General features: G+C 32.7%; 1 protein-coding gene across 2 annotated transcripts in view; it reads left to right on the top strand.

The window, feature by feature from the left end:
• The window catches only part of LRP1B (LDL receptor related protein 1B), a 1745675-nt gene that overhangs the window by 1627620 nt on the left and 101612 nt on the right, over nucleotides 1-16443 (top strand). For both annotated transcript variants that reach the window (XM_020288518.2, XM_076005497.1), the window contains exon 77: nucleotides 1651-1892. In XM_020288518.2, coding sequence (XP_020144107.2) covers nucleotides 1651-1892 — 242 coding nt within the window. The remainder of the gene's footprint in view (nucleotides 1-1650; nucleotides 1893-16443) is intronic.

Genomic DNA, 16443 nt, shown 5'->3' with positions numbered 1-16443 from the left:
ATTGCAAATGCATTTCCAATTCTGTTGTCAACATCTTAGGGGGAAAATGTTTTATATTGAGTTTTAGTAATAGCTTCATTCTTAATAATGTAAAATAAATAACTTTTTTTTAATGTTGATTAAATTGGCCAGTTAGTAATCATTCTTAATTAATCAAATCTGGGATGGTTTATAGAACTCACTGTCAAATACATGTTTCCTCTTAAAATCACTTTGTATTTGAAACAACTTGTCTAAAGGGATAAAAGTTAAAAGCCAATGTGAAAGAATATAAAGTATCTCTCTTTATGGCCTTCTATAAGTTTTTCCAAGAAATTGTTACACCATCAGGTAATTGTTACACCATCATAAAAATAAAAGGTTAAAGGTTAGCATTATAAAGAGAATGGAATTTTGAGTAAGGATTTTAAAGGTTTCAAAGCAAAATAATGCTTTCAAAATTGTACCTCTTCCTCTTACCAATATCATTTTTTAAAAAGATTAAATGACATACATGGGTTGGGCATTTGTAGGTATGGGTTTTAATGCTCATATGTTTTTGCTAAATAATATTATAACTTCAATATTGTTAGCCACAGGGTATGATTGGTCATTGTTAATAATATGGTTATTACCAGAGTAAAACAGCATGATAAGGGGACCAAGTATGGGCTATGGTGTGAGATGTACTTGGATTTGAATCCCAGCACTGCACCTTTTAAACTACATGACCTTGGGGAAGTCATTAAACTCTTGGCCTCAGTTCCTCATCTGTAAAATGGGGATACTAATACCTACTTTCCCTGCTTGTTTAAAGAAGTGGGGAGAAGTTGTGAAAGGTTTAATACAGTATTTAACACACAGTAAACATTTGCTAAGTGACAGCTGTTAAGACAATACAGCTGAACTATACCCCACTGGGTATTGTTATTATTTAATATTTATTTATTTATTTATAGAAACTATAGAGGCAATTCAATCTATCTTTAGGGTTTGGTTAATAATTCAATTAATATTTTCAGAATTTGCTTTAGGGTTTTACTTCTCAGTATGAAAATGACATTACTATTTTATTGTAGGTGTCAATACTTTAAGGTGGAGTATTCTACTTGGCAGGATTCTAGATAATTTAGAGGTTACAGAACTTCAATGTAATCAATACTGATGTCTTTATATAATAAAAGTTAGCAAGCATTTAAGATAAATGAACACAGGAAGAAGAAGACTTTTCATATCTTAATTTTTATTTCTTAGTCTAAAGTAATGATCACTCAGGTGCATAAGCTAAATGCTCAAACTTTGGAGGCTTGATGAATGTATACATTATAGCATCTAAATGTTGAGAATCAAAACATTAGAACATAGTATATTGAGACTTATGAATTAGTACTCCCTCTTCATAAAAAGGACATCTTCTAAAAATACCTAATTTCTAATTATAAGGAAAACATTGAGATAGAAAAATCTGTATCAACAAGTATTGTAAATATTTAGATAAATGGGTATCAGAAATCATAAGTCATGAAGACTAAAAGATAATATAAATTTGGTTGATGTTTGAGGAAGAACTATATTAAGAATAATAATTCAAGATAATTTAAAAGTATAATCATTGCTTTTACATTAGTTGAAATTTACTTTATTTTTGTATTTTATTATAATAATCTCCAGGCTCTGAAGATCAAGTTCTCTACATTGCTAATGACACTGATATCCTGGGTTTTATATATCCATTCAACTACAGTGGTGATCATCAACAAATTTCTCATATTGAACATAATTCAAGAATAACAGGCATGGATGTATATTATCAAAGAGATATGATTATTTGGAGTACTCAGTTTAATCCAGGCGGAATTTTCTACAAAAGGATCCATGGCAGAGAAAAAAGGCAAGCAAACAGTGGCTTGATTGTAAGTAAACAATATTGCATATCTGAAGTAAATAACATTGAATATTTAAAATGACACTGAAATATTTAAGCACTTCTGCTTTTTAAACAAAAATCTATCACAATATCTAATCATAATAATTAGTTAATATATTGAATTATTCCTCCCCATATAGAAATAGAATGTTTCCCTAGTCATTTATTCTCATAGCTATATATAATTTATATTAGTTGCATGATTGTATGTTTTTATTTTAATGTATTTGCCTCAGATATATAGTATAAGAATGGTAATGAATGGTATGTAACATTTGCAGAACATTTTATATTTCTTAGTGCTTTGTAACATGTTATGAACATGAGAATATTTCATCATAATAGGAGCTTGGGAAACATCACTGTATTTTTATTTAGAAAGTAATATAATACTGGGTAAATTGTTTCATTTTTAAGAATATGAGAAATACACTTCTGTTCTAGGGCAAGAGAACAACTCAGTAGTGTAACCGTTTCTTCCGACTCTTGATAACTATATTTCCGAGAACATCTAAAAGAGCAATATTGCTTGCTTGCTTATGATAGACATGTTGATTATCATGGTTATTCTTTTTGAGAAAAATAAACAAGAACATTTGTTTAGATTTGTGTTTGTAGCTTATCCCTTTTTGTTTTAAGGCATGTCAAGTTATTGTGTATTTTATATTGTGAAGTAACCTAGGAGGAAAATGCCTAAATACTTATTTTTGTGGGGCCTGGTTTGTTTTCATACAAGCAAAGGGTCAAGTGCTATCACAGCAGGATGTAACTGAAGCTTTGAATTTAAAAAGAATCAAAGGTACCTATCTGGAAGTCCTCACTACTTTTTGTACTGGCATCTACCATAAAGACTTGAACTATTAATACATAAATATTATTTGATGCAAATCTGAAACATATTTTAATTTTATCATAGTAGATAGCAATAAGCTGGATTTTAAAAGAAGTTATATTAGCTTTCAAATTCAGGTTTAGGTTAAATTAAGTGTGAGTAAAAATCCATATATGCCAGAGTTGCTTTTTAAGCCTACTTCTGTCCCCTCAAACACAATGACAGCCATTAACTTTTGTTAGCTCTTCAGCAGAAGTCTGCTTTGCAAAAACATTGCTCTTATGGTACCATTTCATAATGAATAAAGAGTATATACTGTGGAGTTATAGTGCCTGAGTTTAAATCTTGTTCCTGTTGCTTACTAGCCTTTTAGCTTCTCTGCATACTCTTTCAAGATGTTCTAGTGGCGATTAAATCAATATATTAGTATATTAATTACATACTAAAATTAATTGCATATAATCATATATAACTAACTAATAATATACATACATCAATTATACATAATGTATACATTAATGTTCAATATTCCTCGGCCCATAAGAAGCACTATTTAGATGATCATTATTATTAATAACAATATGAAGATTCTGTTTATTGTGATGGCGTTGGTAATTATGATCACTAAGATGTTCTTCTGTGCTGCACATTATCACATTACATATTATTTACAACTTACTTGCCTGGTTTTATAGTTGCTAAAAATACTTACATTTTTAATTAATTTTGATGTAATTTTTCAGAGAAAGTTATTTGATTTTATTTACTTTTCTGCTTGGGAAGATTGATAGTTCTCTAGCGAACAGAATTTATTGTAGGTCAGGAGCCAAATTCATTCAATGTTTGATAATTAACTTTTTATTCTTATACATAAGAAAGATATGTGCATATATATTTTATTTGAATATTATGTTTATTTAAATGTATATACTTTTATAGATTTTTATTTTTTAACTCCATTAACATGTTACAGAATCTTTCATATCTAATGTTAAAGCTGTTGATTACCCTTGTTTGAATAAGATATGACTCTTCCTTTACTTTTTTAATAATAGTGATGAATAGTGTCATATAAACCAGACTTCCTGTGTTTTTCCCCCTCTCTTCTTAGATAACAACACTCACTAGGAAAAGTGGGTAACAATAGGGGTACATTTTCTAACAAGAAGCCCCTTATAATTGACTAAATGTCATGATTGTAAGGTTGGAGAACTTCTGAGCTATAAATTTTATCACTGCTCTAAGCCAAATTCCATAACAATTCCAGCCAATACAACATTAAAAAGAATACTTTAGGGCAAAACTGATGAAGACAACTGTTTTAACATTTCTTCCTAAATCTTTTTGTAATTCTGATATCTCAATATTATAAATGACTGAATAAATATATTCTTACCAACTTAATTTAATGTATAATGTGAATGCTAGAGCAATTAACTTGAGAGATATGTCATATCTCTGAGTCTCAGCTTACTCATCTGAAAAACAATGACAGTATTGAAGTAGGCAATTTCTAAACTCCTGTTCAAATAACAAATATATATGACTACCAAAATATGTGTGACATATTATATATCTACCTACTTATTACCTGGACAGTTTAGATTTATTCTTCTGAAATCTATCTTGTGTATAAAGAATTGATTTTCTACCCTTATGAACTACTCTGCTATGTGAAGCCTTTGCTCTTCTAACAATAACAGCTAGTCATCCCTTAGTTTAATGAGCATGGAATGTAATTCATCTTCTAAGTTTTGACACAAATATTAAATAATACTGACTGAGACCTCCCCACCTCTTGGAAAATAAAACTCAAGATTTTTCCCTAGGCTGATTATGAAACATTGATTTCTATCTCTGAATCAATAGGCAAAGGAGAATAAAATACATAAGCTATGGATACTTTAGTTATAAGCCCGTTATCAATGAGCCAATTGCTAGGAGTTAGACAGGTGATAGCAGGATGACTTAAAAGCATATTCATAGATACTGAAAATACTGTAAAATTATTATATCTATAAAGAGTAGGAAGTATGTTGTATTAAAAATCAGAAGAGTATTATTCAGAAAACTAAATGTTAACTGAAGTCCATCCCAAAGGAAGGTAATTTTCAATAGGATCTCTCTTTTTTTCAAAATTGTAAAGGGAATACTCCTCTGTAATCTATAAAAATGGTTGGAATACTAATTACAATTACAAATCTACATTTCAAATGCATACTAAGTTATTTATAGTTAGAAATGCTTATGATTTTCTAACCCCCAGGGCTATACAAAATGGATGGATATTTTTTCCTTTAAGAAAATTAAATAATTTAAAACTTAAAAGACTGACATGATTTAATCTACATGTAAAGCATAATGAGACTTTTGAATTGGAATTTTAGCAGTCAGAATGCAATATGATAGCATTATGCAACAATTGTACATATTTTCTGCCAATTTATCATTTCTAGTACGAAATGCTGTATAGAAAAGTATGATCCATGATGGCAAGTACTATAAAGTGGGTCAATGTTTGGAAAAATGCAAATAACTTTAAAAGTACAGATTATATATATATATATATATATATATATATATAGCCACTAAATAGGTAAATATTACCAAGCAAAACAAATGCTCAGGCTGATCCTGACTTACTTGATTTTGAGAAGTGAATATAAGGTATCATTTTTGGCATATTCTCTTTTAGAGAATGATCAGAATAAGCATACTTATAATTTTATTCATTAATAATCATACCTTTACCTCAAAAAGGTGATTAGGTAGTTTTTTTTTTTTTTCCTGAAACCCTTTTAGCAAAATATCCAATTGAGTTATCCTTAACAGGTTTCAATTTTAATTGAAGTCCTAGTTATAAGCCTGATAACCAATACATGGATTTCTGTCTCTCTCTCTCTCTCTCACACACACACATACATGTGCATATGCACTTACAAGTAAGCATGTGTGTATGTGTATAAAAGTTTTAGCAAACACTTCAAAGTCTTATTTCATAAAATTTAGGTACTGGTAAAAATTCGTAGTCATCTGAGTTCACTCAAGCTAGTCAACAACTACACTCATTTATTATGATTACATTAGAAGAAATCTAAAATGATCAGATCATTACATTATTGCCATTTTGTGACTTGATTGTTGTTAATTGTGTAAGACATGCTCTCAATAATACAAACTGATCAGTTAAATGGTTCTGTAACAGTTGTAATCAATATTCAAAATTTTACTGAACATAATATTATAAGACTATATAAAACATATGAATCTATCATTAATAATGCTGACGAAATCATTAATCAAAATGTATAGCATTAAAGGTGAATTCTGAGTTCATGTAGTTTCATGGTTTAACATACATCTACATGCTAAAAATTGCCTAGTTGTTGACCTCTGTTCAACTGCTTACTTTGCTTTTACTTTTGGATGTCTAAAAATTCCCAAAGTGCCATGCCACAAAATATACTTCTCTTATTGTCTTGCAAATATGCTTCTATAATCTCATTTATTGACAACTATACTTTCCACATGCTTAAAGCAAAAATCTTAGAGTTATTGTTGATTCATTTCCTTCTCTCATAACTCATAAATCAGGCCATCCTGTTGAATTTGGACAAACCTTCAAGGCATATCCAGGAGTTGGCTACTTACTTTATACCCGCTTTCCTGAAAGCACCTAGGATGGAGCCACTTTCATCTTTCCTCTGCATTAATTCAATAACCTCAGAACTGTTCTCCTTGCTTCGCTTCTCATACACAACACAGTGGCCAGAATGCTCCTTCTAAACTATAGATTAGATCACATCTCACCTCTGATCAAAAATATCCAGTGGTTCCCCACTGCAAAAGACGGGGTTCTCATAATATCATACAAGATCTGGTCTTGTTACTTCTCTGACTTTATTTCACATTACATTTCCTCTTATGTACTTTTCTCCAGGGAAGCTGTGCTATTTCCAAAACCCATCGCTATCTACTAAGGCCTTGCCTGAAATGTTCACTTTGCTTAAAATGGTCTTCATCCAGATATCTCACATGGCTCAATTCTTCAACACTTTCAAGTCTTTCTTATATATCATCATTTGAATATTTAATTTATTGATAATTATAATCTATTTCCCCACTCCCATTATAGGATGGATCCTCATTGCCCTACCCTTTTTAAAAAATCCTCAAAGTATGTATCTTTGTCAAACTTCCATATAATTTGCCCATCAGTTATATTAATTATCTATTGCCTACCTCACTTAGCAATAAATAAGTTCCAAGATGGCAGGTATGTTTGTTTTTTTAATCACTGATATAATCATAATATCTGGAACGGTGCATGTCATATAATAACACATAATTTAAAAAATATATTATAAGGAAAAATTTAATTGAAAGTCTTTGGTACATGTGGCAATGGTATATTGACTTAAAGTATTTATAAACTATTGATTGGAACAGAATACACAATATAATACTTATGGTCTTTTTAATTTCAAATTTTATAATTGAACATAGAAGTCATAAAGATTGATATATACAACTATACAACATAAAAATGAAAGTGGTCATTCATACTGTGTTTCATCAAAATCCAAAGCTGTCTTAATAAGTAATCAATTTAGTTTGTACCACAGAGATATTTTTCTAGGAATTTACATACTGGCATATCTAGGGCATTTTTTAACACTTGATTAAGCTATAATTGTCACAGAATAAACTGTATATATTCAAATGTATACACCATATACAATTTTAAAAGCTTTGACCTTCACTACAATCAAAATAACAGACATATTTATGACCTCCAACTTTTCCTTATCGTAAACAATTTCCCTTAGTAATCTATTGTTCTAGCCTCTGCCCACTTCCTTCCCATTACCAGGTAACCACTGATTTATTATCTGAAATCAAAGATTAGTTTGATTCTACTATAATTTTATGCATAAATACCCTTTTTTCTGTCATCCTCCATTCTGCACAATTATTGTGAGATTCATTTATGTTGTTGCTTATATCAATAGGCATTTCTTTTTTAGCTGAGTAGCATATCATTATAACCATTATAGGGATATACCATTGTTTGTTTATCCATTTACCTATTTATGAATTGACATTCTTGTGCATCACTAGCGTTTTTTTTAATATATAGTAGAATCATATCATGAAGAGTCAATCATTGTCCACTAAGCAAGTTTAGATTTCCAACAGTGTCAGTGAATTTATGCCATTTTTTTAAATGATAGCCATTCCTTGTATTTTAGAAAATATAATTAATTAATTTTTATAGTATTTCAATTGATTTAGGTGGTACAAGTGGTTTTTTGATACATGAATGAATTGTATAGTGGTGAAGTCAGGGCTTTTAGTGTACCTGTCACCAGAATAGTATACACTGTACTCAATAGATAATTTTTTGATCCTCCCCCCTCGTCTCACCCTTCCCCCTTCTGAGTCTCCTGTCTCCTTTGCTTTTGGTGTCTTCAGTCATTTCTTTGTTGAATCCCAGTGCTCTCTCTTAGATAAACTATCTAAAGGTGAATGTCCACTTGGTACTCTGGATCCTCTCCATGGAAGAGGCCTGTGCAAGCTGCATCTAGTCACCATCTCAGACCCTGAGAAATATCATTCTTTTTTCTTCCATTTTGCTATTGAAAATAATGCTTTAATGGGCATCTTTAAGCACAAGCATAATTGAAGCCTAAAATAGACAGTCTTCTATACATTCCACTTAGTGAAAGTGGGAGATAAAAGGATATTCAGACTTAATTTTGAGTAAGTACTTTCAGATCATCTTCATGAAGACTACATTTTTTAAGTGGTCAGGCATATGAATTTGAACTTTTCCCAACCTATTGAAAAAACTCTACTTTTCCCAGAGGTCTCTTTATGAATTATGCTAATTTTTTCTTTAAAGTGTTTTATTTTCAATGAGATATTTTATGCACTATTTGTGTACGATAAATACTGAGCTTTTGTAACACATATGTGCACACATGCGCACAGACGTATACAGTTCCTTTCAATACATTTGGTTTGTTTATGTTGGTTTTGCCATATACAAGATTTACTTTTTATGTAGTCTGATCTGATTGGCTTCTCCTTCAAGGCTTCTGGAAAACACATGATATTTAAAAAGATCTTTCATCCAACTCATGCAAATATTTTCTGTTCTTTCTTTTAATACTTTTTAAACTTTTTTTTACATGTAAGTTACTGATCTGTCTGAACGAATATGTGTATATGGTTTGATGTAAAGATTTAACTTCCATCTTAAATATCACATAGTCTTTCATTTCTCTGGTGATTGAGCTGACATTTCTATTATTCTATAGTACTGAAGTTTTAAAAATGTGTGTGTATGTAGTCCCCATTCTATTCTTTTAATCTTTTTGAGTAGCTGTGCCCCATTCACATATTTTAAAAATTTATTATAGAATTTTAGCATGTCTTTAACTGTCATATGATAGATTCCATTGTCATATTTCTTCATTTAAAAAATTCTTGGATATTCTTGCTTATTTTTATTTCTAAGGTTCACTAAAGAATATGATTAGAAGAATAAAAACATTAGAATTAGATTGATATTGGATTGCATTTCCAGAATAATTTGTGAGAAGTCTTATTTTATGAAATCACTGTAATAGAGTTCCTACTAATAAACCATTCTAGTCATCTGAGGGTTATAGCACATCATATACTTTTATCCTTACCTAAATAGTAAATATTTTTATAACCATACTAAGAAATATATGTTTTTTCTCAAAAGTTTAATTTATTTTTTGCTATGGCAAATAGTGAAATATCGGCTAACAGGAAATTATGAGTACGTGTTTTTTCTCAAACTTTAAAGAATGAAATTGTTATGTGTACTATGGGAGTTGAAAGAGCAAGTATGAATTTCATGTGGGAAAATGAATTCACAAATAAATATTTATATTATGTTTATATAAATATTCATGAATTGAATTGGTTCTTTCCAGCCTGTGTACTACTGCCTGAGTGTTACCATAATGTTTTTTATCCTCACAGTTTCCAGTAATCAGTATATTGAAAATTTGTCCTGCTTTTATTAGAAACGTCTTTTCTATCAGAGATGTATTAAAGTAACCCTTAATATGAAATCATAACCTACTCTAAAGGTTGCAATGTCAGTGAAATATCACTGGTTGGTCTTAAACGTAACAATGTGCTAGGATGAAGGAGAGACGGCTCATAGACCTTAAACATTGGTTTTCTGAATAGACACTAAATAAAATAAAACAATTTCAACATAATGTGGGGTAGATAAATAAAATAAAGTTATCAAAAATTATTTAAGGAAATTCATGGTTTTGAATTACCGTATAATCTTCAGAAGTATTTAAATGTAATAATAATATATTTATACATACTTAGCAAAACATTCAAATAGTAAAACATACATGTAATGAAAAGTAGATATCTCTTGCATCTCCACAAACTCAGTATCCTTGTGCCAAAACCTACTTCTTAATAGCAGTCTCTCTTCTAGTTTCTGTGTGCATCTTTATAGAAGTAGATCCATATACATTAGTAGCTCATATTTTACATGGAAGAAGCATACCAGGGTATAATGTATTATGTTTCAATGGCTTTCTTCCACTTAATTTGTCTTAACAATGGAAAATATATCTGGTCAAATTATTGATGAGCTCATTACCAAAATTATAATGGGTTATTATGGATCTAATAGCAAAACACATGAATATATAGTTTTTTTTTACTATAACTGATACACATTCATTTTATCAAATTTATATTTGCTTTCTATTGGCTTTAATCATATCATTTTAGTTTAATAAAGATATAGACTTTGACAACCTTTCCTTCTCTCTCTTCTCTTTCTCTTTCGTTCTTTCTCTCTCTCTCTCTCTCTCTTTTATAAGTTTCAGAATATTATGGGGGGTACAAACATTTTGGTTACATATAATGCCTTTGCCTTGCCCAAGCCAGAGCTCAATCATGCCCATCCTCCAGACAGTGTGCTCTGTACCCATTAGTTGTGAGTTTATCCATCCCCACCACCCCCATCCCACCCTCCCAGCACCCATTGAATATACTTCCATGTATTCACCTAAGTATTGATCAGTTAGTACCAATTTGATAGCAAGTACATGTGGTACTTGTTTTTCCATTCTTGTGATACTTGATTTTGAATGATGGGCTCTAGCTCCACCCAGGGTAATAAAGAGGTGCTAGTTCACCATTGTTTTTTCTGGTTGAATAGTATTCCATTTTATACATGTACCACATTTTATTAATCCACTAATGTATTGATGGGCACTTGGGCTGTTTCCTCATCTTTGCAGTTGTGAATTGTGCTGCCATAAACATTTGAGTGCACATATTGTTATTATAAAATGTCTTTTTATCCTTTGAGTAGATGCCTAGTAGTGGGGTTGCTGCATCAAATGGTATTTCTATTTTTAGTTCTTTAAGATATCTCCAAATTACTTTCCACAGGGGTTGCACTAATTTGCAGCCCCACCAGCAGCGTAAGAGTGTGCCTATCTCTCTGCATTCATGCCAGCATTTGTTATTTTGCGACTTTTTGATAAAAGCCATTCTCACTGGAGTTAAGTGATATTTCATTGTGGTTTGATTTGAATTTCCCTGATGATTAGAGATGTTGAACATTTTTTCATATGTTTGCTGGCCATTACTCTGTCTTCTTTTGAAAAGTTATTGTTCATGTCCTTGGCCCATTTACTGACTGGGTTGTTTGATTTTTTTCTTGTTCATTTTCTTAGTTCTATGTAATTCTTGTTATCAGCCCTTTATTGGATGTCTAAAATGCAAATATTTTTTCCCATTCTGTAATTTGGAAAAATCTTTTTCATTTCTAATGTATCATATTATATTCACTCCAAAGATAGTTTCAATGGCTATGCAGAAACTTTTTAATTTGATCAGGTCTCATTTATTTATTTTTGTTGTTGCTATGATTCCTTTTGGAGTTTCCATAAATTCTTTGCCTAGGCTGATGTCTATAAGAGTTGTCCCAACTTTTTCTTCTATAATTCTTAAGGTGTCACACCTTAAGTTTAAGTCTGTTATACATTGTGAGCTGATTTTTGTGAGAGGTGGGATGTGTGGATCCAGTTTCAATCTTTTGCATGTGGTTATCCAATTTTCCCAGTGCCATTTATTGAATAGAGATTTTTTTCCCCAGTATATATTTTTGTCTGCTTTGTCAAAGATTAGATGACAATATTAGGATGGTTGGATATCTTCATTCTCAGTCCTGTTCCAAAAGTCTCTATCTCTGTTCTTGTGTTAATACCATGCTGTTTTGGTCATTATAGCCTTGCAGTAATGTTTGAAGTCTGGTAGACTGATGCCTCCAAATATATTCCTTTTGCTTAAGATTGCTTTGGGTATGCAGAGTATTCCCTAGTTCCATGTGAATTATAGAATTATTTTTTCTTGATCTGCAAAAAAATGATGATGACATTTTGATAGGGACTGCATTAATTCTGTAGATCACTTTAGTTAGTATGGACATTTTAAGAATATTGATTCTGCCAATTTCTGATCATGGTAGGGTTTTCCATCTGTTTACATCCTCTACAATTTCTTTTCTCAGTATTTTGTAGTTCTCCCTAGATAAATCTCTCACCTCCTTATTTAAATATATTACTAAATATTTAATTTTCTTTGATGCTATTGTGAAAGGTGTTGCATGTTTGATTTGATTTGGGGCTTGGCTGTTATTGGCATTTATGATTGCCATTGTTTTGTGTGCATTGATTTTGTATCCTGAGACTTTACTGAATTAATTTATCAATTCCAGGAGTCTCTTGGTTGACTCCTTGGGATTTTCTACATATAATAGCATATCATCAGCAAAGATTGAGAATTTGACTTCTTCTGCACCCATTGAGACACCTTAATTCCCATCTCTTGTCTGATTGCTCTGGCAAGGACTTCCAGCACAATGTTGAATAAAAGTGGAGATAGTGGGCAACTTTGTGTGGGTCCAGTTCTATGTAGGAATGCTTTCAATTGTTCTCCATTCAGTATGATATTGGCTGTCGGTTTATCATATATAGCCTTAATAATTTTAAGGAATGTCCCATCTATGCCTATTTTGTTAAGAGTTTTTATTATAATAGTGTGCTGGATTTTGTCAGATATTTCTTCTGTGTCTATTGAGAGAATCATATGGTATTTGCTCTGGCTTTTATTTATATCATGTATTATATTTATGGACTTGAATATGTGCAGCCATCCTTGTATCACTGAGATGAAGCCCACCTGGTCATGTTGAATTATTTTTTGATGTGCTGTTGAATTTGGTTTGCTAAGATTTTGTTAAGGGCAGAGTCCACGGTGCCTGGCAAGAGAGTACCCGGGCGGGGGTTGGGTCGTGCCTGAAATCACCACCCTATAGCAGCATTTCCAATCTGGACACCCCAAAGATGGCGTCCACCTGTACATGGAGAGCTAACATTGGGAGTGAGCACTCAAGAAATGGCTGAAACAGTTTGTCAGGCTGAATCAACAGGCTGCCAGCTATTACTTTGGCTTCAGAGTCTCTCAGACTCACATCTGCCTAGCAGAGGGACCAGCTCTCTTTGTCCCCCCTGAGCAGGCCAAATAGCTGGCAGTTTCCAAGGGGAGAGCCCAACATTCACCATTCAACTCCCTTTCCCTGGTCCCACTGACCTCAGGGGTGAGATGCCTGTCTCTAAACTTCTGTGCATGGTCACAGTCTCAGGAAGCAGCCACTCAAACCAGTGGCTCTGCCACTCAGTGCAGTCCCAGCAAAGAGCACTGGAGAGTTCAGAATGTCTCCCACTATTGTCTCCTCTCCACAGAGCCTGCAGTCCTGTACCACAACTTTGCACTGACTTCGGGCGTATCCCTGTCTGAGTGGATGTGTAGGTCTGTCTGGGAGTTGGGTGTCCTCCTGAAGGAGGGATAGCACAGTGCTGGCTGGCGGGGCAGGCACATTCTATTCCCTATTGTATTTCTCACATTCTCCAATATTTGCCAACATATCTCCCTTTCACCTTTTTTCCTGCACTGCATTTCCCATGCTGTTTCTGTGCAGATTCACAATGTTGTTCTCAGGGAGGAGTGATGCATTTGTGTGTAGTCATGTGAATTCTTCACCTCCTTCTCTGAGAGTGGTGAGCCACAGAGCCATCACTAATTTGTCATTTTTTCTCCTCTTGACAACTTTTCTGAATGTGAACAAAATCAGAGCACTTAGATCCTAGTTAAACATAAGTAAAAATCTAATTCATAAGAATACTGTATGCGGTAAAAGTCTATTGGAGAGAAAAATTGATAGGAATTTATATTTGCAATAAATATTAATAAAATTAGAAAAGATAAGTAAGGCAGATGCCTTACTGGGTGTGAATTAGATAATTCTCTACTTTTCACAGAAAGTGTGATAGTGAATAATTTACCCCATAGGAAAGTAGGCAGTCTTCTAGTTGGAAATTCATTCACAGATTAATTGAAGATTAGAATTATAACTAGAAATGTTTCCTTTACTGTGGCAGAACAGTTAATTATAGGAAAAATTTGGATTAAGCATTTCATGGTGTGACTCTCTTGTTCCACTTAATTCTAAAGACCACACCAGTTGCTCTAACATGGTATCAAAATAGACTTCAATAATGGATTACAATGCTTTATCTTCCCTAAACTCTTTTCTTCTTTACTACTCTACCAAAAAGACAAATTATCTTCTAGTATATTCTGATTTAATAGCCTGTTGGGAGGAATAAAGTATAAATGGGTACAAAGCAGTTTGAACATATAAATACAATAAATGCTTGATATTTGAAGGTGTCATTGTTAATAGCATTGTCTTTATCTCAGTGGATGCTCCAAGTATACATCATATTGGGCAAGCCAGATCTTGAAAATTATCTTTTACAATTTATTTATTTATTTGAGACAGGGTCTCACTCTTTTGTCTGGGCTAGAGTGCCGTGGCATCAGCCTAGCTCACAGCAACCTCAAACTCCTGGGCTCAAGTGATCCTTCTGCCTCAGCCTCCCCAGTAGCTGGGACTATAGGCATACACCACCATGCCTGGCTAATTTTTTCTATATATATATATATATATATATATATATATATATTTTTTAGTTGTCCAATTAATTTCTTTCTATTTTAGTAGAGATGGGGTCTTGCTCTTGCTCAGGCTGGTCTCGAACTCCTGGGCTCAAGCTATCCGCCTCCCAGAGTGCTAGGATTATAGGCGTGAGACATGGGGCCAAGCCATAATTTTATTTATTTATTTAGTTAGTTAGTTAGTTAGTTAGTTAGTTGTCCTCAGTATTCTATTCATCACAAGTTCAAATTTTTTATTGCCAGATAGATCCCCTTTTTATTTCCTTTTGTCTCGCCAAAACCAGGATAAAACTTCCACACTCAAGGAGAGAGTGTGGACTCTCTTCCTGGAATCCATGAAATAAGCCTCCTCTGCTTTATCTGCATCCACTTTTGGTCCACAGTCCCAAGCTATTCTCCACACCATAGCCAAAAGGATCTTAAAACATTAATCTGATCACCATATCTTCCCACTTAAATCCTTCCATTCTTACTTTAAAATACTTTACTTTAAAAGAATTAAAAATACTTTAAAAGGATTTAAAATACTATACTTTATTTTATTTTATTTTTTTTTTGAGACAGAGTCTCGCTTTGTTGCCCAGGCTAGAGTGAGTGCCATGGCGTCAGCCTAGCTCACAGCAACCTCAAACTCCTGGCTCAAGCAATCCTTCTGCCTCAGCCTCCCAAGTAGCTGGGACTACAGGCATGTGCCACCATGCTCAGCTAATTTTTTCTATATATATTAGTTGGCCAATTAATTTCTTTCTATTTATAGTAGAGACAGGGTCTCGCTCTTGCTCAGGCTCAGGCTGGTTTCGAACTCCTGACCTCGAGCAATCCGCCCGCCTCGGCCTCCCAGAGAGCTAGGATTACAGGCGAGAGCCACCGCACCCGGCTTAAAATACTATACTTTAAAAGAATTCCCACTGAAAAATCATTGGTTTATAATCCTTTCGATGATTTTCACCCTCATTTTCCACCCCACTTTCCATATCCTTACACACCTATGGACACACACACATACACACTCAGAACCACAAACTTTTGTTCCAGTCATACATGAACCATATTTCAGTACCAGGAATGCAACTTTTCCTCTTCACTTCAAAATCTTCTCACATGCTATTTCCTCTATCTCCCTTAATTTCCCCAATAAACCAAAGCTCCTTTATTAAGAAGGTAACATTTTCATTCTTATTATTATCATTGAGAATGGTCTTGGTCTTATTTGAAGCATCAGAGATCTTAGCCTACATAATGTGTGTTTTAAAATTATCCAAAGGGCGTAATTCACCAACCATTGACATTTGAAAGGACATGGTCACAGAAAGATTATCATCTGAAGAATGCCAATTTTATGCCCACAATATAGCCTATAAGGTTATCCCTTTATTATTCTACATTCTGTTTAGTTTTGGAAATTTGATTGTTAGTATTTCCTATATTTATACACACACACATATGTATTCATAATCTCAATAATTTGATAGATGAGAGGCACTGAGATATAAGAACACAATTTATTTGTGTGTAAACATATGCATCACATCTATACAAATATACATTGATTACATAGGCAGGAAATTCCTGTTCATCCACAATAGACTTACTAATAATT

Source organism: Microcebus murinus, chromosome 8 (genome assembly GCF_040939455.1).
Source record: "Microcebus murinus isolate Inina chromosome 8, M.murinus_Inina_mat1.0, whole genome shotgun sequence".
Classification (NCBI taxonomy): domain Eukaryota; kingdom Metazoa; phylum Chordata; class Mammalia; order Primates; family Cheirogaleidae; genus Microcebus; species Microcebus murinus.
Note: the sequence above shows the minus strand (reverse complement) of the source record. Positions and strands in the feature narration are given on the sequence as shown.